This window comes from Phyllopteryx taeniolatus, chromosome 1 (genome assembly GCF_024500385.1).
Source record: "Phyllopteryx taeniolatus isolate TA_2022b chromosome 1, UOR_Ptae_1.2, whole genome shotgun sequence".
In the NCBI taxonomy this organism is placed as follows: Eukaryota; Metazoa; Chordata; class Actinopteri; order Syngnathiformes; family Syngnathidae; genus Phyllopteryx; species Phyllopteryx taeniolatus.
The window spans coordinates 18,797,178-18,820,268 of record NC_084502.1 but is presented as its reverse complement, the minus strand read 5'-3'; the positions used below and the strand labels follow the sequence as shown (position 1 = coordinate 18,820,268).

General features: G+C 40.7%; 1 protein-coding gene across 8 annotated transcripts in view; it reads right to left on the bottom strand.

Annotated features, from left to right (window-relative positions):
* LOC133480110 (receptor tyrosine-protein kinase erbB-4-like) overlaps positions 1-20,105 on the bottom strand; it is a 235,517-nt gene extending 215,412 nt beyond the window's left edge. For 7 of the 8 annotated variants that reach the window (XR_009789197.1, XR_009789196.1, XM_061777837.1 and 4 more), the window contains exon 1: positions 19,794-20,105. Coding sequence is in view for 5 of the 8 variants with exons in the window: in XM_061777837.1 (XP_061633821.1) it covers positions 19,794-19,857 (64 nt within the window). In the remaining 3 variants the exon portion in view is untranslated. Of the gene's footprint in view, positions 1-1,864; positions 2,006-19,793 lie in introns of those variants that run through there. The other variant, XM_061777816.1, reaches the window with a different exon arrangement.
* Between the last annotated feature and the right edge of the window lie 2,986 nt (positions 20,106-23,091).

Sequence of the window (23,091 nt, the reverse complement as noted above, 5' to 3'; positions counted from 1 at the left end):
AAGTTAAAGTCTGGGTTGCACTCTTGCACTGATAGTTTTTAGCATTTATTTTAGTCTTCAAACCACCGTAAGAGGTGCTGACAGACACAAAAATAAAATAAATTACTCTACCATACTGGAATGAAAGTTGAAACAGTCACATTACAAGCTGAACATTGAGCTAAAACTTCACCAAAGGTCAAACTCGCAACTTTACATCACAATGAATTGGGACAAAATTCACAAAAACATTGTCTCACAGTATCACAAACACTAACCTTGTGTCTCATCGGTGGGGAGGTTTATAGCGTTTGGTCCCATTACTTTTGTTGTCAAAATTCACTAATGTCGTGTGAAGTTACTTTTCTTGCCAAAATGCTGAGTACCGGTGCTTACGCTTCAAATAAAAGGCTGAACTATATATATACACACACACACACACACACACACACGTGTGTATGCGTGTGTGTATGTACACAAACATTCCTGCTTTGGCACCGCTTCCCTGTCAAATAACCCAAACCATCTTGTCAGTGGTTTGTCAGTGTCATTTTTGCTACCCATTTTATCTATTTATGTTAAGGTTTGCATTTCATTGTCTTGTATTATACACGTTTCTTGTAGCTTCAAACACTCGCATGAATACCTACACACGCACACACACGCACACACACACACTTGATGAATACACTTACAAATGAATATAAAGCACCAGGCTATAAATGTCATGTGTCCATGCAATAAACTATGAAGTCAAACCCGCAAGCTGAGTACAATGGGTTCAATGACAGAGAAAACATTTATTATATGTGTATGGACAACAAAACACCATTCTCTCACAGACACGGCATGCTCCATCCATCTCATTGCATGAGGATGAGCGAAAAGGCCTCAGCATTCATGCCGCCGACCCTGAGATTTCATTATTGCATCAATAAATCCTCCAGATAGCCACTACCCCTTCTTTCTCCCCTCAACCTCATGACCTCCTTCCACATGTGTTTAGGCCGGCAAAACCGAACCCGCTCACTTTATTCGTCCATCGTGACAACTGCGCCAACACCTGCGCTCCCTGAAGGCAGCTCTTACTGCAGCCATTAAGGAGTGTGAAAGGACAATGAGTTGAGTTTTCCCCCACCCCCTGAAGAATATATTCACCACTTCCAACATGTGTTTTCACGTGGAAAATGAATGTCATAATTAAAGTCTCTACGTTTATCCCGTGTAGCTAGATTTGGGCATCAAGAATCGAGAACCGATTGGAACAGGCCGGGACTAACATTGCGGTTCTCCCACAATCGTGCAAAGTAAACAATTTCGGTTCCCAGTTTCGATGCCTGTAGTCCGCTGACCCCAAAGAAGAAAGTGGCGAAAACCAACGAAGAAGTGGTGAAAACCAATGAAGAAAAACGCATAGGAAGACGTGCTGGTGCCCAACAGCAGCAGAGAACAAAAGTGAGTCTTAACTATGTTAAAATAAATGACCAGTCACGTCAGTGCATGAACTTGGATTAAGATAATATTGTGCAAAGGAGGCTTTCACGATGTGTACAAGTCTGATGCACTCCCTCCCACTCCAAGCCTCAGCCGACACCGTGTGGAACTTCAGTGAACTCAATTTGGTGAGTGAAACAATAAAATACGTCTATGCCAACATTGAGGCAGCTAACAAGTTAAACAGTGGGTTGCACTCTTGCACTGATGGTTTTTAGCATTTATTTTAGTCTTCAAAACAACGTAAGAGCTGATGACAGACAAAAATAAAATATAAGTTACTTTACTATACTGGAAAGAAAGTAGAAACAGACGAATTACAAAATTAGCATTGAGCTAAAATGAAGACCACAAATTCACAAAAACGTCTCACAGTATCACAAACACTAACCTTGTGTCCCATCGGTGGGTAGGTAAAGGAATCAACGTTTTACAGAGCATTTGGTTCCATTCATTACTCTTTTTCATGCCTTCTCATTTTACTTTTGTTTTTAGCGGTGTCGTGTGAAGTTATTTTCCGTGCCAAAATGAGAGTTCCGGTGCGTACCCTTCAAAATAAAAGGCTACATGGTTAAAACAGGAACTCAAGTAAAAAACAAACTTTTTGACATGATAAAACAGTCGCAAATAACTATTTTAACAATGCTATATTTAACTTTTAGCTGAAACAATAATTAATGACTTTAGTCAATTGGATTAGTTCCAAACATATTGCCTTTTAGTTCATAGGTTTGATATTGATACTGGTTATAAAGAACCCTGAGTGAAATGTTCATTTTAGTTTATGCTACAGGCTACTAAGAATTGGATGTTTATAATTTTTACACCCGTTATTTAAACCATGCAAACCTTTTTGACCCAGCCCCCTAAAAGACTCGGAATCGAGAATCGTTTGGTACCGGAATTGCTCAAATTCAACCGATGCCCAACCCTACTTGTAGCCCGCCAAGATTTACAAGCTGATGCCTGATATAAAAAAGTAAGGGTGCTTTGTGAACCCAATTAAACAATAAATGCCATCAAACAGCTGGAATATGACAAAGAGTAAGAAACTGTCACGCCACAATGTATGATAGTGGGGGTTGCTTGGCGGGAAGGCAAATCATGCTCGCCAAAGCCGACTGTGTGGCATTAAGTTTGATAGCATGATGAATTAGTTGAGAAGTACAATGTGTCTGCAGTCTGGAGACAGACAGGAAGGTACATCACAGTCAGAGTGCTTGCTGTGACTGTCACTTCCTTCTGTGGAGGTGGCACCCAACCAGCTGGACACCTGCTCAACACTCCTTCACGTCCCTCAGCTCGTCTGCCATCGGCATATATATCAAGAAAAAAAATTGTCTGTCATAACAAACACCAGTAGAGATTCTTTAGTCTGGGCAAGACCATATTGTGGAAAACCATTTCTGAAAAAGGCGCATGCAAAAAAAAAAAAAAAAAAAAAAAAGTTCCTCTGTCAGGGTAAACATGAAACAATGATTGTGCAGAGACACTCTAAGTGCAGAAAAAAGGAACAACCTTTTTGCCATATTTATACCTTTTATAGGAAACTTTAAAAAGTGAAGCTTTGGGAGTCTCAAGACTGTACAAAGAGGAGAGTGACAACAATTTCCTAAAATGAGCATCAGTCTCAGGCTGTTCCCCAACACTAAAAAAATGAAAGCAAACTCTTAGTGACCTCACCCTCTTTGCCTCATTTTCCCTGCCTCCATCATTTCTTCTGCATCGTCCCACTCATTTTTTCAATCGGCCTCGGCGGAGCACGGTTGCTATTTAATCCATCGTCACTGGGGAGCAGTTTGCTTGTTTACGCTTATTGAAATTAGCGCATCCTGTCTCCCCAGAGATATTGCGTCACAGGCGCAATTAGTTGCCGCTGAGCTAATTAGGACACGGTGCTAATGATGACACGGAGGCCACGAGGAGTGACTGGAAGAGAGGTGAGCAGATGCAAGAAAAAATAGGCAGCGAGAATATCCAACCTCTCACGCGTTTCCTGCGGTCGTGCTCAACACCTTAGCAAACAGCTGCTATTTCCAACATTAGCCAGATTATCACCCCTGTCAATCACAGGCAGCCCCCCTCAGGGGATTCATGGATGGCCAATTAGCAAAGGGAAAGAAGGTTCCAGAGAGGTAAGGGAAGTGGACATCACCCAAGGTGTAACTGAACAAATTCTAATAAAAGAAGCAAATCACAAGGGAAAATGTTATTCTCTGACTAATTCACACTGCGTGGAGTGAAAATGGAGGTCATGGTGGTAAATAAGTTTTGCACACCCTGAACTTGTGTTATGGAGGCAGTGGGCATCGATGTCGGGGTTAAATTTGTCACAGAAAGCGAGCACATGTGATTCGTCCAATCACATCAAGATGCCGGAGGCTAATTGTTAATGGAGGTCGTCCACATACACAAAATTGGTTTTCCATTCCTTTACATGTACTCAACACTAAGAATGTCAGAGCAAAGAGTCTCACCATTATATTTGACAAAATGAATGAAATAGGATATTCAAGGTCAAGAGAAGCTGTGTATATCTTCCTCCCTGAGAGCGGTTCGACTCTGTAACTTTCTTTCCCAAGACTTAATGCGAGACATTATTCTCCGGTGGTCCCCCCTCTTTCTCATCCTTTAAAAGGCAAATCGCCATTAGTGAAGCTTGTGCCACTGTTTTGTTGTCCCAAACTGTGGATGGAGTTTAAAAATCTGTTTCAAACCTTCCTTTTGGCTGTCTCGACCTCACAATGATGGCTTTGGGTAGCTTGGGAATTAGGTTAAAATTAAAGGGCCCTAAAATAGCCCGAAGAGTGTTAAATCATTTCTTTGTGAAAGCTGTGTTTGGTTCCAATCTAAAAAGTAACATCTGAGGAGAGAAAACCTAAGGTGCTGCAGTTCTAGAAGTGGTTGATTTAAATAATTCACAGAAATTGTGCTCATCACTCCACACATTCACATGCACAGACCACGATAAACACCTTTCAAAAGGAAGATCACTGAAGTTTAAAAAAAAAAAAAAACCTCACAGATCTTAAGCCGTATAACAAAACTATAATAAAAAAATTAGCCAAGTGCTTTTGAAATCCATTTAACACCCACCTGAGGTGAGCCACCTCTCAGGTAATACTAACACTGAGCTTCAGAGAAAATGTATTTTCTTCCACTTTGGAAAAAAATACATCTGTGAGTACTGCTGGAGGACGTTTGCTGGACGCATACCAACGCTAACAGAACCTTGAGCACGAGCATAAGCTGCAGCTTGTGTGACGGGGATAGCCAAGGACCAGAATGGAGTCAGACGACAAAAAGAAAAGAGCTTAAAGGCCAATAGGAAGACAAAGGGTGGGTGTTGATGTCAGGAGACAAGGTCAAAACAATTATCTGTTCCGATGCATCCACAAAAAGGACCATATAAAAGCCTTTATCGTATATCTTTAAATTGTGTGTATGAGCGGATTTGTGTGCAAGTCCCAGGCGGATTTCATGGCAGCTGTGTCCGTTCCTGTGTGAGGCTGATGAATGAGACCCCACAGCAGACTGGACGCTCCCATTTAACACAGCGCAGCACAACAAAACTCCAGTGACACAGACAGCAGCAAGGGAATACACAAAAACTAATAAACGCTTAAACACGTTTGCATCAGAATTTCCTGAGTATCCAGTGGAAGCCCAAAATTTCCATTTCTTTTTCATCTTTTTAGCAACTCGCCACATAGTCCAGCATATGGCAACTAATGCTTGTAACAAGACCCAGACTGGGACAAAACAAAACAGATGAGATTTCTGCACTAGCAAAGACAATTAGTGTGCTTATTGCTTGGTTAATGCCTCCCCAGAGGTCAAAACACAATCAAGTCTGAAACACAGGTAAACCTTTGACTTGTTCAGATAAAATTATTACATTATTCCCAAAGGAAATAATAATACTAATGCATTCAATAATAATACATTAACAATAGCCCACGACCCGTGTGAGGAGAAGCGGTACATTAACAATAATAAAACCTTCCAGGCCCAAATATGAATTGTATGTGCATTTTAAGTAAAGTTTTAATGTACGCTCAAGGGCGAAAATAAATGTAACAATTATGGGGAACACAATTTTTGTTGAGTTAGGTCTGACAGCTGTTTTAAAAAAACATTTGGGTGCGGAATCCAAAAGTGATTCCAGTTTTTCTCTATCATGTAAAGTTTTTGAACAAAGTGAGAAGAAAGTGGAACAAAGGAAATATATACCTATGTAAGCAAAACACTAAGATGGAATAGTTACAAGCTTTGAAAAGTAAAAAACAGCATAAAACAAAATCAAACTCACAACAGTATGCCCATGGTTACAAGGTTTAGAGAAAAGCCAGCACAAATCCTCTTAATTCCTACTATGCTAGCTTTCTGTTTGTAGATATTGATAGTACTGACCTATTGGGAGCTGTACACACCTTTCACCGCACTGTCTCAATTGTGACTGCACAAACACGTTGCCACGTAGCTGTAGATGAGTCCAATCGTAATCAGCTGGCAAGTCTTACTACAGCTAATCAGTGGAATTTTGCTTATCTGGAGGGTAAGCTGTGGAGAGAAAAAACTTGAAAAAAAACTGACTGCAATTTTGGAATAAGCATGCCAATTTTAGTTTTAATCAGCATAAAAATCAAATTCAACAGAATTTATTTTTTCAAATTGTTCCCTAATGTTATATTAACAAAACAAAAACAATAAAACAAAAACATAACACATTTTTACTTTACTTTTATTTCACCCCCATTTTTTAAAAGGTCCTGTAGCGTCCAGATGGGCTATATTTCAACAAACTTTTTTTTTTTTTTTTTTTTTTTTTGCTCAAGAAAATGAAACCGGCAGTACTTTCCAATAATATTTTTGAGCAATCGGTAAAAACTAATTGCTCTGGGAATGCAATGGAGCATTACAGCGATTGATTTAAAAATTTAAAAAAAATAAAAAAAGCCTACTCAAATGTATTTAATCTCACTATTTTCACTTGTTATGGTTAAAAAGAATCCAGACTTTCATTTTCAGTGACAATTAAACTGCAGAACATATACTAGTATAAGAAGTAAACATCCTTGTCTTCTGCTGCTGACATCACATGCTGACATGTAATTTTTGACGAAAATGTGGGTGAGGCAAAATCTGCAAATTGAATGTCACCAGAAAACAAGCCCAAAATTATTGCAGTCCATTTTGGAGGGGATTTTTTTTTTCCTGCAGACACCGCTTCATTAGTGGAATAAGTGCCAATGCTCACAGCATTAGAGAGGTCCTTGAACATTCTTTTATGTCACACTAGTATAAAAAGAACCTCGGTCATAAGAAGCCAAAGAAAAGGCAATCCAATCCCTTAATGGTCTCATCACATCGAGCAAGACAATGGTTCAAACTCCAAAATTCATTCTTCACTGTAATGTTTGTCAAGATTGGTCTCTTATCGTCTTGTTTTAGTTGATGTTATTTTTATTTTTTTGTGATTTATTTGGTTGATTTATATTTTAATAAAAGGTTGATGGTGTTTTTCATGGCTTTGACAAGCACATTTATACTTACCAAAGATGTGCCTTTGTGTGTAGTTGTGTGTGTGTGTGTGTGTGTGTGTGTGTGTGTGATTGCTACATTTAATTAGGAGTCAAACATGTGGCGTTTAAATGGTGAATTAACAGTGCTGTGAATTGGCTGTGCTGGTCTAAGCTGTGACAGATTGTACGGTGAGCTCCACCCCCCACCTCTCCCCCGCCCACCACCACCACCACACAAGCACACATGCACATTTACACACACACACACACACAAAAGTATGTTCTTAATTAGGAACTCAAGAACACAAACTGTATGCAGAACACAAGATAAATCAAGTGTGTGAATTAATAACGTCTCACACAGTAGCATGTGTGTGTGTTTGTGTAGGCTGTGTGTGCGTGTGTGTTGATAGCTAATTACCACCCATGTTTCATTTGCTAATGTCCATTTGGGAGTCTTTGAACAAATTAATGTCATCCATCAATGCAGGTTTACTAACATGCTACAGAGGCGGCCAGCCACACAGATGCTTTTGGAGACTGGAGAAATTCGGATTCAGTTTTGTAGTAGGAAGCAATTCCATTAAAAAAAAAAAGCTATCAAAAATCATCCCACACAAACTTGTCAGCATCCAAAGCTTTACTTGCGTATATTCTCTGCATGACGTCCTTCCAGCGTGAGATTTCGAGGTGCACGTCATGTTGTAGCATCTCTCGCCGCGTCTGTGCAACCACACAGCTTTCTAATTGAATCTTTTGATCTGTGGCTAATTCAACTAATTTGTAGCACTATTTTCCCAGCAGAATGTTTCCTTCAAACACACAAGTGTATTTGTGGTTTATTTGCTATTTATCCGGCAAGCCAATGATGGGATGCAAGGGTCGTCCAAAAACAGACAGGTGCACTGTTAAAAGTAATAATGCTACATTTATTCATTCATTCATCATCCGTTCCGCTTATCCTCATAAGTGTGCGGGAGTACTGGAGCCTATCCCAGCTATCATCGGGCAGGAGGCGGGGTACAGTGCCAATCGCAGGGCACACATAAACAAACAACCATTCGCACTCACACTCACACCTACGGGCAATTTAGAGTATTCAATTAACCTACCCTGCATGTCTTTGGGATGTGGGAGGAAACCAGAGTACCCGGAGAAAACCCACGCAGGCATGGGGAGAACATGCAAACTCCACAAAGGCGGGGCCGGGATTTGAACCCAGGTCCCCAGAACTGTGAGGCGGATGTGATAACCTGTTTCTCACCGTGCCGCCATGCTACATTTAAAAACAAAAAAAAGCACAGATGCTCATTATGCAGGCACACACAGCCAAATGAGCAGTAAGTCTTTAATGCAGCAATTTAATTTTATATTCATGTAGTGCTCATCGCCTCTGAGAATGGAAGCTGTAAATTTGACATGGATGCAGCTGCAGTCTGTTACTGAAGGCATCTCAAACACTCACTTCTAATGTGACAATTACATTTAATTTGTACCCACACTGAGTGAGATTGATGTCTGTGACGGATACGCAAACAGTCCACCACAACACATCTGGGACGCTTTGGATTGCATAGCAATATTCTCATATATTATATACATGTAATCAATCCTCTTCCACCCTGATTGGCCCTTAATGGCATCTCCCATTTTCATCCTTTTAACTGGATTGACTTGAGTGGCTCTACCTGGAGGTGTGACTGCCACTAGTCATTGTACAAGAGTGTGCTTCCTTGGTGGAAACATAAATCTGGAATCAAGGGGTTTCTCAAAGGTGAATAAAAGCCTTCATTGGCTTGAGATCCATTCATCCATTTTCTGAGCCGCTTATCCTCACAAGGGTCGCGGGAGTGCTGGAGCCTATCCCAGCTATCATCGGGCAGGAGGTGGGGTACACCCTGAACTGATTGCCAGCCAATCACAGGGCACATATAAACAAATAACCATTCGCACTCACATTCACACCTACGGGCAATTTAGAGTCTTCAATGAACCTACCATGCATGTTTTTGGGATGTGGGAGGAAACCGGAGTGCCCGGAGAAAACCCACGCAGGCATGGGGAGAACATGCAAACTCCACACAGGCAGGGCCGGGGATTGAACCCCGGTCCTCAGAACTGTGAGGCAGACGTTCTAACCAGTTGGCCAGCGTGCCGCCTAGCTTGAGATGCTTTATGGAAATTTTGCCACCTGATAGTATTGACTTCCTTTCCCCTATTGCTTTAAATGAGCAGTGGTCCAGGGAAGGGAGGGAGCCTGAATGGATCTTCCTGTCCACAACACCAATTATTACCAGCCCCAAAGAGAAAATGAGAACAATTATGTATTTGGACAATGAACAGATGTGTACAATGGACTCCCACTATTTGCAGGGGATAGGGGCCGAGCCTGAATTTCCACGAATAATGGATGTTCCCCTAAAGGTGATTGTAATTGCCTCATTTGATCATTTAAACATAAATATATAACAAACTATGACTCCCAAAACCCTTTACAGCATTTCAAACATCTTCAAACATTGATGTACCCTTAAAACTACAGTGCAGTAAACAGTTTTAACTACGCACACAATTTAAAACACCTGGGCATACACGTCAACAATTCTGATGAGGATGATGATGAAGTAATACTGTAGTAGTGCGGTCCAGTATAAAACAATTAACATTTGACTGCACAGCAAAGTGCAGGAGTTACCTCGATTGTACCGACACTTTGTGATCTCCTCGACTCTTCGATGGGATCCCAGCTAACATGTAAACAGAAAAGGGAGGATTGATGAGGTATCCAATAAAGAAATGAGGTGTACCCCTAGAATCAAGACTTTGACGAGAAAACAAACTTTGACAAAAAACATCTAAAAAAAAATAATAAAAAGTCTCATGGAATATTTTAGGATCCAACACAAACCACATCACGTGCCAAACATTGCAGTGGCAGAGTTATGGAAAGCGTGAATGAGAGCTAAAGTAACAGGCTTACTGGTGTCCGTTACTGATCTGACTGCTCACAGAAGAAACCAGATGAATTGTGACGTGTTTAAGACTACTGAATACTCTCTGCTCACATTCAGCCAAGTGCTACACAAGTGATATTGCAGATGAAAAAAAAAGGCTTAACATACTGTGGAAGCAAATGGAGAGTTTTTGAAGGTAAGACTGAAATTATAATTTATTAAACTGTAGAAATATTGTACTCTGCTGGCCCAAAGCTTCCACACATGGCTATCCATATTTGTTGTGCACACTGACTTGCTGACTTACTATCCATCCATCCATCCATTTTCTGTACCGCTTGTCCTCACTAGGGCCGCGGGCGTGCTGGAGCCTATCCCAGCTAACGTCAGGCGACAGGCAGGGTATACCCTGAACTGGTCGCCAGCCAATCGCAGGGCACATAGAAACAAACAACCATTCATACTCACATTCACACCTACAGGAAATTTTGAGTCTTCAATCAACCTACCGCGCATGTTTTTGGGGATGTGGGAGGAAACCGGAGTACCCGGAGAAAACCCACGCAGGCACGGGGAGAGCATGCCAACTCTGACCAGGCGGGGCTGGGATTTGAACCCCGGTCCTCAGAACTTTCAAGGGACTCAATGACATTCAATATGTTCACACATAAACATGCAACTTTGATCAAATATCAGACTGCTCAATTTATCATGACTGTCCCTCTTGAACCAGATCTGCATTGAGATGGGTGACATTTCTTTTAATATTTCATCTCAGCACCTCTAAAATGCAGGGGTGAAAGTAATTATCTGACAAGAGGCTGTGCACCGCAAAGTTCAGCTATTGGACCTGATCGAGAAGCTAGTAAAACGGTGCCTGAGATGTGTTTTCTTACAAATTCTAAATATATATATATATATATATATACATACATATATATATATATATATATATATATATATATATATATATACATAAGAGTTATGATGCTATTCTTCCTAAACTGTATAACTCCAGGCCGAGTGACATAAAATATGGCTTCTAGAGGACCATTACAGTGAAGTGTTGTTCAAAATATTACTTGCATTAGTTGCAGTCATGACAAGAGTTGTGTGAAGCTGTACTGGCGTGTGATTAAACCAACAGACGGGTCTCCAGCGACTGTTTAGAAGAGTCTGTGCACGGACGCAGCGGCTAGCGCCAGCTGCTCATGCCGCTCAGAACAAGACCTGCCAGCACCTGCACGCACAAACACAAAAGCAAGCCTCGGCCAGCAAACAAACGCACTTTTCGTGCCGTAGGTACGGGCACATTCGTACTCAAGACTCAAGACGCAACGCTGTAATTAAGTAAGCGGTGGAGGCGAAGGGAGTGGTGAGTGGTCTGCAGGATTGTTTGCATTTTGTTCACCACTTCATGCTGCTAACTGATATTCCTCGTTTCCACTATTTCATGTCAGTGTAAGTGTAGCGATTTCCACAACTGTTAGAATTTTGCACAATTTTGGCTTGTGCAATAGCTGACACTTTTCTGGGTTTTAATACAATTGAAAAACTATATATAAAATCCGGCTCCATAATGACAAATCTATTTGCAAGCCTCTCTGCTCTAAAGTACAGTTTGAAGTCTTTTGAGAATTTCATCATGGAGGGGAGCGTGAAGAAAGCGTAGAGAGCCGCAACATAAGGGTAAAGAGAGACAACCAAGATGTCCTCTATCACTTAGAGCAGTTTGAATGACTTAATATATCAATAGGCTGGTGCGATGACCATTGTGCAAAGGGCGCCGAGACTTCAAGGAGTGTATGCAAGTTTAAAGTGACTAGTAGCACGATAATCTGGGACAACGTTGAGTGTGCAAATGTTGCAGATACTCCTGTCATTGTGGAAGTGGGGAGATGCTACACTGGCATGAGTGGCCACTATTGGTCAACAACAGATATGCAAATAGTGCAGCGTGGTGAGACTACTACAGTGAGTGCAAGAGTATGTATAAATGGAAAACACTGCTGTAGAGGATCTAAAATCTCAAAATTTGACCAATAAATCTTGTTGTTATCAAGGGCAAAGACTGAACTTAATGGGCACAAACAATATAAATCATTTTGTGTGAAATTTGCTTTCTGACTATAGGGTAGCCAAGAGGTAGTAGCCAAAGTTTTCTGGATCCAAGGGAAATAAATGTAAAAATTTCAGCTGCCAGTACGAGGATCACTGATAACTGTTTCAAGTGAGTTGGAAGTCTATGCTTTCAATGCTGTTTTTAATGTTTGTGTAAAACCAAGCCAATGATTATCTATGGTCTCTTAAAGTTGATTCTACTTTGACTGCAATTTTACAACTGGATTGCACATGGGGCTACTATAATGAATAGGACATTAAGTGAAAAACAGAGAGAGATATTCTGCATGTTTCTTTCTGTATCAACTCAATCAAGAAACAATTGGCCATTGGTCTCCATGGAGAAAAGAATAAACAAGGCAACATGCGGGTCGTAAACATGCAAATATGGATTTCAGAAACGTGATGAAAATGGAACTTATTTTACTGTAGGATAATAGTGCACACGTCTCGACCTGGATGCTCAATAAAATATGGCTGATAAAAGAAAACGGAATCTGCTGTAAAAAATGAGCTCTGAAGCGACTCACCTCGCACACTCAACCGCTGAACATTTGTCACGCTGTCAAGCACCATCAAAGTTACGGGTGAGTACACAATTTGGGTTTGTAATGGCAACTAACACATTCCTATTGTACAATGGTTAACAATGTTAGGAAGTGAAATGCATGTCATGTATAAGGTATATGCAGGTTTTTATGTGGGCTGGTAAGCCTTTAAGCAGTAATCTTGCTCTTTGTCACTCATCAAGTGAGAACAAATCTTTTTACATTCTATTTAAACAGCGGTTCATTTGTTCTTAGTCCTGTATGTCAGTTAAATATTAGAATGTTCCTTAAACAGTGCTTGTCAATTTATTAAACATTTAATGATGGCAAGGATTGGACCTTAAATATTTAATCCAGAGGCTCTGATTTTCTGTTTTTATAGTCTGATTTTTTAAATTGCTGTTTGGACAAAGGATTTAATATTTCATTGTTATAATATCATTTGAAGAATTTCATTAGGGCCTTCAATTGTAAAAACTGTAAATGACCTTGAATAACTTCACCTTGATACATTTGAGTGTTGTGTGCATGTAAAACCCACCTTCAAACCTCAGACATGCACACCCACACACACACACACACGCGTGCACACACACACACACACACACACACACCAAATGCGAGTGTGGCCCGGATTGATTAATTGGCATGCTTAGCGATGATGATAGCTGCACTCCTCTGAGGCAGCACACTGTCTCACTCAGTCCACCTTAACCTCTTACGGACACACACACACAAACATGCACACATAAAATTAGTCCACCTGTCTTGTTTTTGCCCGCATCTTACCAACGACCTCACCATCAGCCTGCTTTCACCTTGCCAAGAGCGATATCCGGTTGCTTTCCAGGCCAGAACGCAGGGAAGCACCGAAGCGTTTGACTGGCCTCTGCACACAAATGAATGAACCAAGCTACAAAAACCATGCTTATACACAGATCCTCACAGGTTTTGCAAATTCCTCATGCGCACACAACCACAGCAAAGCCAGGCCCAAGGTCCCTCCACACACACACACAGACACACAGACTCACACACACGCACACACAGACTCACACACATAAGTTTTATGTACCTTTGAAGCCGCCTGAGGGGTGGCCATAATTCTGCTGGATGGCAAGGTCACTTCAGTGAGACAAAGAGAGGCGAAGATTTTGGATGTGGGTGCAGGTGATGAGGATAAGAAACATGGGGACTTCTCTCTTTAATGCACAATCATTCTGGACTATCATGCAATAATTCTCTCATGCTCATCCACTATCTCTTTCACCCATTTGGTGCACCTCCCACCTGTCGGCGTCGTCTACCTATCCCTTTCGCAGCTGACATGGCTGCCACTTCCAGGTGGCACCTCGTTTATTACAGGCCAACATCAAGAAAGAGTCCGTGTAGCAAGTACATTACACACACACACACACACAAGAGATCCACATTTGGCTGTCACACAATTTTTGTGCATAATTGCTCGTGCCAATTTTACCCATCACTCTCATTTCACACAAACAAACTAATTAAGAACCGTTGACACAAGCCAAATGAAAAAGAAAAAAAAACAGACTCACAAGTGAGGAATACGATGCTTCCCCAGAGCTCGTCTTCTCGGGCATCTCTAACCTCACTCTGAAATTAACTTCCTGACGAAACGAGGAGCTCGATCCAAGCTGCCATTTAAAAAGCTACAGAGGGTTCCGATATTACTCTCACTCGCAAGAGTCTTTATTTAAATATGTAATAGCTTTTCACTGTGGCTGTTAGAATTCAGGTTGAAATGGGTTTTGGAAACAATTGTATTCAGTTTATGTTTTTATTTCTCACAGCATCACAACTTGGTTATTGGGTTTGTAGTCCTCCAGGCAGCTTTGCAGGGACGAGTGACTGCAGCAGTTGTAGAAGGAGCCAAATTCAACTGTCTTGTTAAGCAGATCGATGCGTCTTTGTGCCCTCTCAATGATCCATGATATCATGAATACTCTGTGATATTACATTTCAGGGCTTTTGGAGAGTGGTCTTTCTCTGTCACGGTGACGGCTGAGCAAAACAATCATCTCTTCCACCGTGGCAAATATTCAATAAGGAGCTGAGGAAGGCAGACACTGACAGTCTCTGTCAGAAATTGTGTGATAGAAATAAATGTGCACATGCTCCGGCATACAGAATATCAATCTCACACACACACACACACACTTATGAAAACAGAATAATACATTCATTCCGTGCCAGGCAGAGTTGGGGCCTGATTAAGGCGGCTGTCGCATGAAAGCCTCGGAACAGTAAATATTCTTAATTTGTAGTGTAATGAAACAGATTAGGTGTGTTGAATATTTTAGCAGGAATAATCGTACAGACATGCACAAACACACAAGCACACACACGGACACATTGACACTGAAACATATTCAAAATAGCGGGTTTCAGCTGGGTGTGTATAAGTCGTGCGCATCAACGCACGAACACATACACACAATAGAGATTAGAGACCAGTGATCATTTTCCTTGTATTAAAACAGCTTTGTCAAGTTTATGGTGGGGAAAAAAAAAAAAAAAAAGCTATTGTGATACGCCCTGTTGAGCCGAGCCAGGAGTACACAGCCACTGTGAAGGGAACGCCATGCGGAGGAAGGCAACTCAGAGAAAAAAGCCCAGACTTGTTTTGAAAGAGTCGACGCTGCCTCGCCAAAGCGACGGTGTCAGTCAAAAGAAGCTGAACGACATCCCGCTTCCTGCATTGGCCTTGTGCCGGAGTACATGCGCGTGAGTGGGAACTCAAAGACAACGTTTGTATACAGAAGGCTGCATGTGCACGTAATGCTTGGAATCTGATTCTTTGATTGGGGTTTCTGCATGATGTAAACTTTTCATCTTGGAATAAAAGCATAACTTTTATGTTGTCTTCTGACAGTGATCAAGATTTTCTTCCATTGAAATCTATAATCTAGGTTTCCATTTTTTGTTTTTTGTTTTATTAAATTCCTAAGGCACAAACAGCATTTTTGTTTGTGGGCAATATCCTGTTGAGCCAGGATCTAATTGAAAAGTAGGATATTAAGAAAAGACATAAAGAACAGATACATGTTGCAAGGAATAGAGTTGGGGGGGAGAAAGGAAAACACAAGAGACGTGTGCGTCTGTGTTTGTTTCGGGCAAAGTATGAAGGCGTTTGTCTCTGAGTGGAATTACAAGTGGTGGGCTGAACAAACCCTCCAGTGGTCGAGAAGAAAAAGAACGGCGAGAGACTGTGTGAGAGATATATGAAGCAGCAAAAGAAGATTTGTGACCTCTAATGAAGTCCACTAGTGTCAGTTGCCCTTGTCGCCTTTTGTGACCTTGGCAGGAGCCAGGCTACTGCCATCCAAGTGGGTGCGGGCACCAGTGACGGTTTTAGACTGGCGGGGCCATGCTGGGGCCAGAGGTTTTGTCAGAGGGGTACAGTTTTACACACACACACGCACACACACACACGCACACTATTGTCTAAATTGCTTCACTGTATTTATTGATTCATCATATTTATTATTTCTATTAATTAATCGTATTTTTACTGCAGTCAGCTCATTCTTTCGTTGTATTCTGAAGCCTGACCAGGGACTGCAAATAAAATGAAGCTGGACGACATCTATGCATCAAATATTCTCATTTTTAAAGGCAACAAAGAGCAATGGAGCGAAATACACAACATTTTGGAAGCCCAGCATATAAATAACATTAATTATAATAGGCTATGTTAGCTACAAGCATGCAATCAACTCAAGCTGACAATGTGTGGTCTGACAGGCTGCTATTATGAGTCATAAAGCTGGCTGACAACATTTTTTTTTTCTTCTTACCTTTATTGTTTGTTTCTTGGTTCTGGTTGCCTCTCGCCAAGTGGCTGGTAACTTTGTGCTTTTACTGTATATCAACAAAACGCACTGAAGGATCCAACATGAATATTAAACTTGAGCAACATGTATTAGTTGTGCCTTTTACTTCCAATATCACTATTTACATATTTACACTACATACAGTACATAGACGCTGGGGGAAGTGGAGAAATATGGAATTAGATTTGTGCCACAATTATGTAAATATTGAGCACAAAAGCATATTTTGAGTTATAAAGTATTTTTCCACAGTTTTTCTCCACATGCTTGCTCAAAACAGTTGTTTTTTTAAACAAACTCTTCTGCTGCTTCTTATATTAATAGTGATGTGCCTTTGTGCCACTCTACATCACCATAGCATGGAATATAATTGTTCTCATTCTCACTGTATTTCACTGGCATAGAGAGATGAGCAAAAATATATTCGTAAATAATCATTTTTTGGACAAATTAAGTGAAATATTGTAATTTCCCGTGGCACTGCCTGATGAGCTCTTACGGCACAATGATTGGGAATCACTGGAATCAACGTTTCTCAACGTTTTTTGAGCCAAGGCACATATTTTACATCAGAAAGATTTGACAGCAAACCACAAAACAAAAATGTCACAAAAAATACACATACTGAAATAAAGTTGATCTTGTCTACTCTTTAATTTGCCAACTCTGTGTAAAATCTAGGCTTGTGTAGTTGAACACAAAGCTATTCTTTTGTTGTATGAAAGCTAAAGGTGGATACACAGGTTAATTGGCCCTTCTGCCCACTATTAGAAGAGCCTTTAACTTTTCTACCCATCACTATATGTTGGTGGCATAGATAGCTTAACAAAGATCCAATACTTGTAGTAAATAAAAAATATTTTTGGGACAATTACGTGGAATTTGATAATTTCCCACGTCACACCTGATGATCTATGACGGCACGGTTGTCGGGAATCACTGCCATAGTCCAGAAAAAAAGGAGGCAAGCAAATCAATTCTCAAACAAGTCGATTTGTGACGTCACCAGACAGTAAGAGAGAAGAGCATCTACAAAGCATCCCAGCGCGCTGCATACTCAAAGTGCATCCAGTAAAGGGCTCCATCCTCCTCCAGTCCTGATGCCTCATTGTCATGTCCTTTAGCTTGCAAAAAAGGTAGCAAATTATTCCTCAATATTAACCCAGCTCAAATGGGAGGAGTATTGTTTTGGGCCTTTTCTTCTCCCTATAGTCTCCTTCAAGAGAAAATCCTTCGCAACAACAGTAGCATACTGTATAAGATGAGCAAAAAGCGCCACAAGCGTCACAGAGCACATATATCTAGTTTTGATATCAATGTTGACTAATTTGGAGCATGGTGGAATTTCCCCTCACCTCCCGGTCATCCGTCATGCTGTCAAATAAAGGTCTAGACAGTCGAGACTGGTGCTATCAAGAAAAAAAAAAAAGCTCAATTAGCTTGTAATAAATTCTCATTTCTGCCAGTCGTCTACAAAGTCTTGGCTATCTCCGTGTGGGCCAGCTGACAACCCGACTGTAATTTGATACTGGCATTCAGCAAGTGCACCCCCAACGCCGCACCATCCCCCTTCCCAGACCACTGCACTGGCGTCTTCAAATGTCACCCAAACACGCACATGCCAATGTGGCATTTGTCACTCTCTCTTACACACACACACACACACAAATTAAAAGGCCCCATATACATGTGCAAGTGATTTTGATAAAATAACTGACGCAATAACAAATCCCTTTTTATTTCTCAATGAATCATCACCTTGGAGATCATGAAGAGTTGCATTTCAAAGATTGTCAACAAAAAAAAAAAAGCACACTTCATTTTCAGTTGCACATGAGGTGGTAAACTCATGTAATGTTCCACTCTTTTCCCCGAAAAATGTAATCTAATAATATATGTTAGTTTAACACATTTTAATCATCTGCATCTAAATTCAAACAACTTTTCTTCAGGTTGTTATTATTAAATGATATATTAAAAATATTAAATCAGACCTTTGTTGTTGCAACCATCCATCAGTCAATCAAACTACTGAAACAAATAATGTTTTGCTGCCAAAACATTGTGTTCATGTGACCTTTAATCCTCTGAGTGTTTAAAATGACATATTTTAAAAGTGATTCATTGTGTGTTTAATTTCAAATAATTATATGAAATAAATCCTGAAGAAGCAAACCTCGGATCTTCTACTTTACCCCCGTGAGCACGCGCTTACACACAGGAGATTATTTGCATTAAACACTGAAATCTTCTCATTTACGTCAAATGATAACCAGGGTAATGCTTTTTACAATAATCATACACATAACCCACTCATTAACACCCACAAAGTTCCCAAGAGACACAGCCGGGGTTCTTTTTAGGCGGAATTTGCATCACAAATATCTTGGATGGGTGTGCATGCGCACGGGAAGAACAATCTAGGGAGGGTGCCCATTTTCTCCACGCGCGTCCATGTTCGCATCACCCATTAAATGCACGTGTCAAATAGGCTGCATTCAGCTGCTTCCAGCGGCCCTCGGGGGAGCGCGCGCGCGTGTGTGTGTGTGTGCGTGTGCGTGCGCCTGAGCGTCTCAATGGCAAACACTCTCACTTCTTCAGCTTGACTTTTTGTTCCGTAATAAAGTTCAACGTGCATTTCCAAAGCTTGAGTGAAAGACTTTAGGTGGTGAAAAAAACACACGCACACAAAATTGTGCAGCTCATTAGACCCAAATATGCCTGAACATATACCCAAAACAGAATGCGACGTGATTGAAGTCTCTGAGCAAGATCAGCAGCGAGACGAATAAAGAGCTGGGTCGTTATAGAACCTCAATTAGTGGCATGTAAACTATCAGTAAACATCATGCGGCGCCTCAAGGAAAATGTCCTTAATGAACGAAGTGTGCATGGACTATTTAGCAGACGGAATGCTGCAGGAAACATCAAGGAGATGCTGGACCACAAAGTGACCCAGCAGGAGTCACTGAACGATGATAACGAGATTTTTCAACGTTACAAATATTCAACAATTCCAATCATAAAGTAGCTCAAAGTGCTGGACAATAAGATGAGGTATCTAAAACGAGATCCTCGGATGTAGTAAAAAAAAAAATTATAATAATAAAAAAATGAAAAATGTCATCTAAATATAAACTAATAAGTGCAGTTTGCGAAGCATTTTCCACAGGGGCTGCGCTGACTACAACTAGCGTAAGCGTGAAGTTGAGCAAGTTTCTTTGAATCGACAACGGAGCCAATCTGTACACCGAGTGTGTGACGAAACTCCGCGAAGGTGTTTGGGCGCCGGTCCAAGCCGAAACCGCTTACCTGACTGCGTTGCAGCGGATCGGATGAGCAGCAAAGTGGCGAGGACGCAGGCGAGGAACTTCATGTTGGAGAGAGGTGTGACGATAGTCTTGTTACACTCCCGCAACTCACATGTCCAATTAAGATATCCTGGTCCTTGCTCAAGCGCACAATAATGAAGGGGGCTCCTCTTGTAATCGCTTGGTCCCGGCGCAGCGCACACGCAGCCTTTACGCACCGCTTGGCTGTGTTTGTTTACTAGTTCCCAGGCTGCCGCTCGGATCGCTTTCCAATGTGGACACTGTGAGACACAAGCCCGCACACGGGCACGGTGTTGGTGGCTGGGAGCGCGCGCGCGGGCGTGCGTGCGTGCGGGTTTGAGGGTATGAACACGCCTCCGCGACGTGACTGACACGTCACCCAGCCTATTACGACGGCTAATAGACATTTTAGGAACAGCTGGCCTCGCCTGAAGGTCCGCCTACCCCGCCGATCAGTTTCCGTGGTAAATTTCGGTCATCCGGCGTTACATCACACCTGTGACCTGGTCACCTGCGGCCCAAACGCCACCTGAGCACATGCACACGTTGCTACAGGAAAGTTCCCATGCACGCAGGGTAGCGCAAGGGGCAAACTTTGTGGACCAAGTCATGTGTACATTAGGTAAAGATGAATGAATGAACGAATAAATAAATAAATATGTATGTATGTATATGTATGTTCAATAAGTAAAATAATGTATTCTAATTTTTTCACATTTTATTATTTAGAATTTGTTATGAGTTAACAAAAAATCGAATTAAATACATTTAAAATGTTTATGTACATGAACAGTTTATTTTAGTAATATGTTTTCTTTTATTATTTACAATAGATCAATAAAATAGTTATTTAAAAAGAAAAAGAAATAGATACATTATAATTAACAGATAACAGTTAGAAAAAAAAACCCTCTAAATGGTTGCAACAAAAGTGACAGGACTGTCATGTGAGCGCCCCATATATATATATATATATATATATATATATATATATATATATATATATATATATATATATATATATATGTGGGGGGGGGGGGGGGGGTCTGTGTGTAATATTTGAAACTTTTTCCACCGTTAATGAGACACATAACCTATACGACTCATTTAAAACATGGAAATCTTTTCAAGAGAAGTAAAAATAAACAACAGAGATAATGTGGTTGCTTATGTTTGCACATGCTCTCGTAACTATGGATTTGGCTGTGTTCAGAATTAAACAATCTCATATAGCAGCACTGGGCAATTGACAATTGTCATTAGATTAAAGGTTATGTTTCATATGCTGTGGTACGGTGGGTGACTGGTTAGCACATCCACCTCACACTTCTGAGGACCCAGGTTCAAATCTTGCCTTGCCTGTGTGGAGTTTGCATGTTCTCCCTGTGCCTGCATGATTTTTCTCCAGGTACTCCAGTTTCCTCCCACATCCCAAAAACATGTATGGTAGGTTTATTGAATACTCTAAATTGCACTAGGTGTGAGTGTGAATTTTTGTTTGTTGATATGTGCCCCGCGATTGGCTGGCGACCAGTTCAGTGTACCCCACCTCTTGCCCAAAGATAGCTGGGATAGGTCCCGGCACGCCTGCGACCCTAGTGAGGATAAGCGGTATGGAAAATGGATGGATGGATGCTGTGGTCTCAGTTTTAAACAACACACAACAGATGACATTTAAATGGTGACACTTCAATAAACACGTTTAGTAGTATAACAATTATATACATACGTAGCTACTCAAAATTTGTACTGTACTTACTAATGGTGGAACGTACGTTTGTCGACTTTTTTATCGCCGTGATCGTAATCCAAAGTGATCCAATACAGCAGATCTATAACGCACTTGGCATCTCCTAGCGCCACCTGTTTCGTCATGTGGGCAAACGTCTCCTCACATTTAAAAAAAAAAATCTCCACAATCTCTGTCCATAGGACATTCTTCCAGAAGCTTCTGGCACAGGGTGTCTTTGATCTGTGCAGGGTACAATATAATCTCAAGATTATCAAGGTAGTCGAGAGTGAAATGTGCTGCCCAGTGTCAGAAAGCTTGGTCTCAGTCGCAGGTCATGGGTCTTGCAACAGGATAATGACCCAAAACACACCGCTAAAAACACCCTAGAATGGCTATCAGCAAAACATTGGACTATTCTGAAGTGGCCTTCTATTAGCCCTGATCTAAATCCTATTGAACATCTGTGGAAGGAGCTGAAACATACCGTCTGGAGAAAGCACCCTTCAAACCTGAGACAACTGGAGCACTCTAGAGTGGGCACAACTACCTGCTGGGAGGTGCAGAAGTCTTGCTCAAAGTTACAAAAATAATTTGACTGCAGTGATTGCCTCAAAGGGTTGTGCAACAAAATGTTAATCATTTTTGTCTTGTTTTTTTTTAAATAATTACGTTAAACCATAATTCAAAAGCAATGTCTGATTTTCATTGGGTAATTTTCATATGATTATTATTTCTTATTACTTTTGTCAGATTCAAGTTATTTCCGTGACCACTGTGGGTTTTTCTTTCATTAACAGAGGCGTACCAACAATTTGATCCATGTGTGTATAATCTTTGTATTATTGGAGGAAGACGAACAAAGAAATATTTTTTTTGCTCAGAGCTACCATTGTGTTTTTACAGTGCATATGACAATAAGCTTCTTGAATCTGGAATTTGTTCATAAAATGCATGTAGCGCACACAATAAAATGAATTAAAAAATAAAACAACTATCCAGTGGCTATGAAGAATCCTGTGAAGCCGCACAGTTCCCAGAGCGCATTGCGCCTTGCAATGTTGAATTATTGCACTAATAAGGACAATAATTATTGTCGTTCATGTGTTTTTGTTACCAATAGCTCGTTGAATGTGTGCCTTATCTAAGTGTCACATTTATGGTTGATTTATGTTGCATTGCATTTTTTAACCATAACTTTTGGTTGTTTGTGACAGGGACTGTGACAGGGACTGTTAAAAACCAAGACTCAGGAATTCCCGAGTAACAATATCTTTGCACATTACTGTTTTACTTTTAATTTCATGCATTGTAGTTACTTAGAAAGCTATTGTTTTTTAATATTGTAATAGGTGAGTGTGATTAAAGAAAAAATCAGCAAAACTGCTTGATTATATTTGAAATAATTTAGTTTGCAGCATGTTCATGTTAATTCAACAGAAAAGGGCTGTTTAATTTACCACTCAAAACTATTCTTTTTGGTAACTTAAACTATAACTAAAATATATAGGGTATTCTGTAAAGATGTTTACATTTTTACCATACTTTT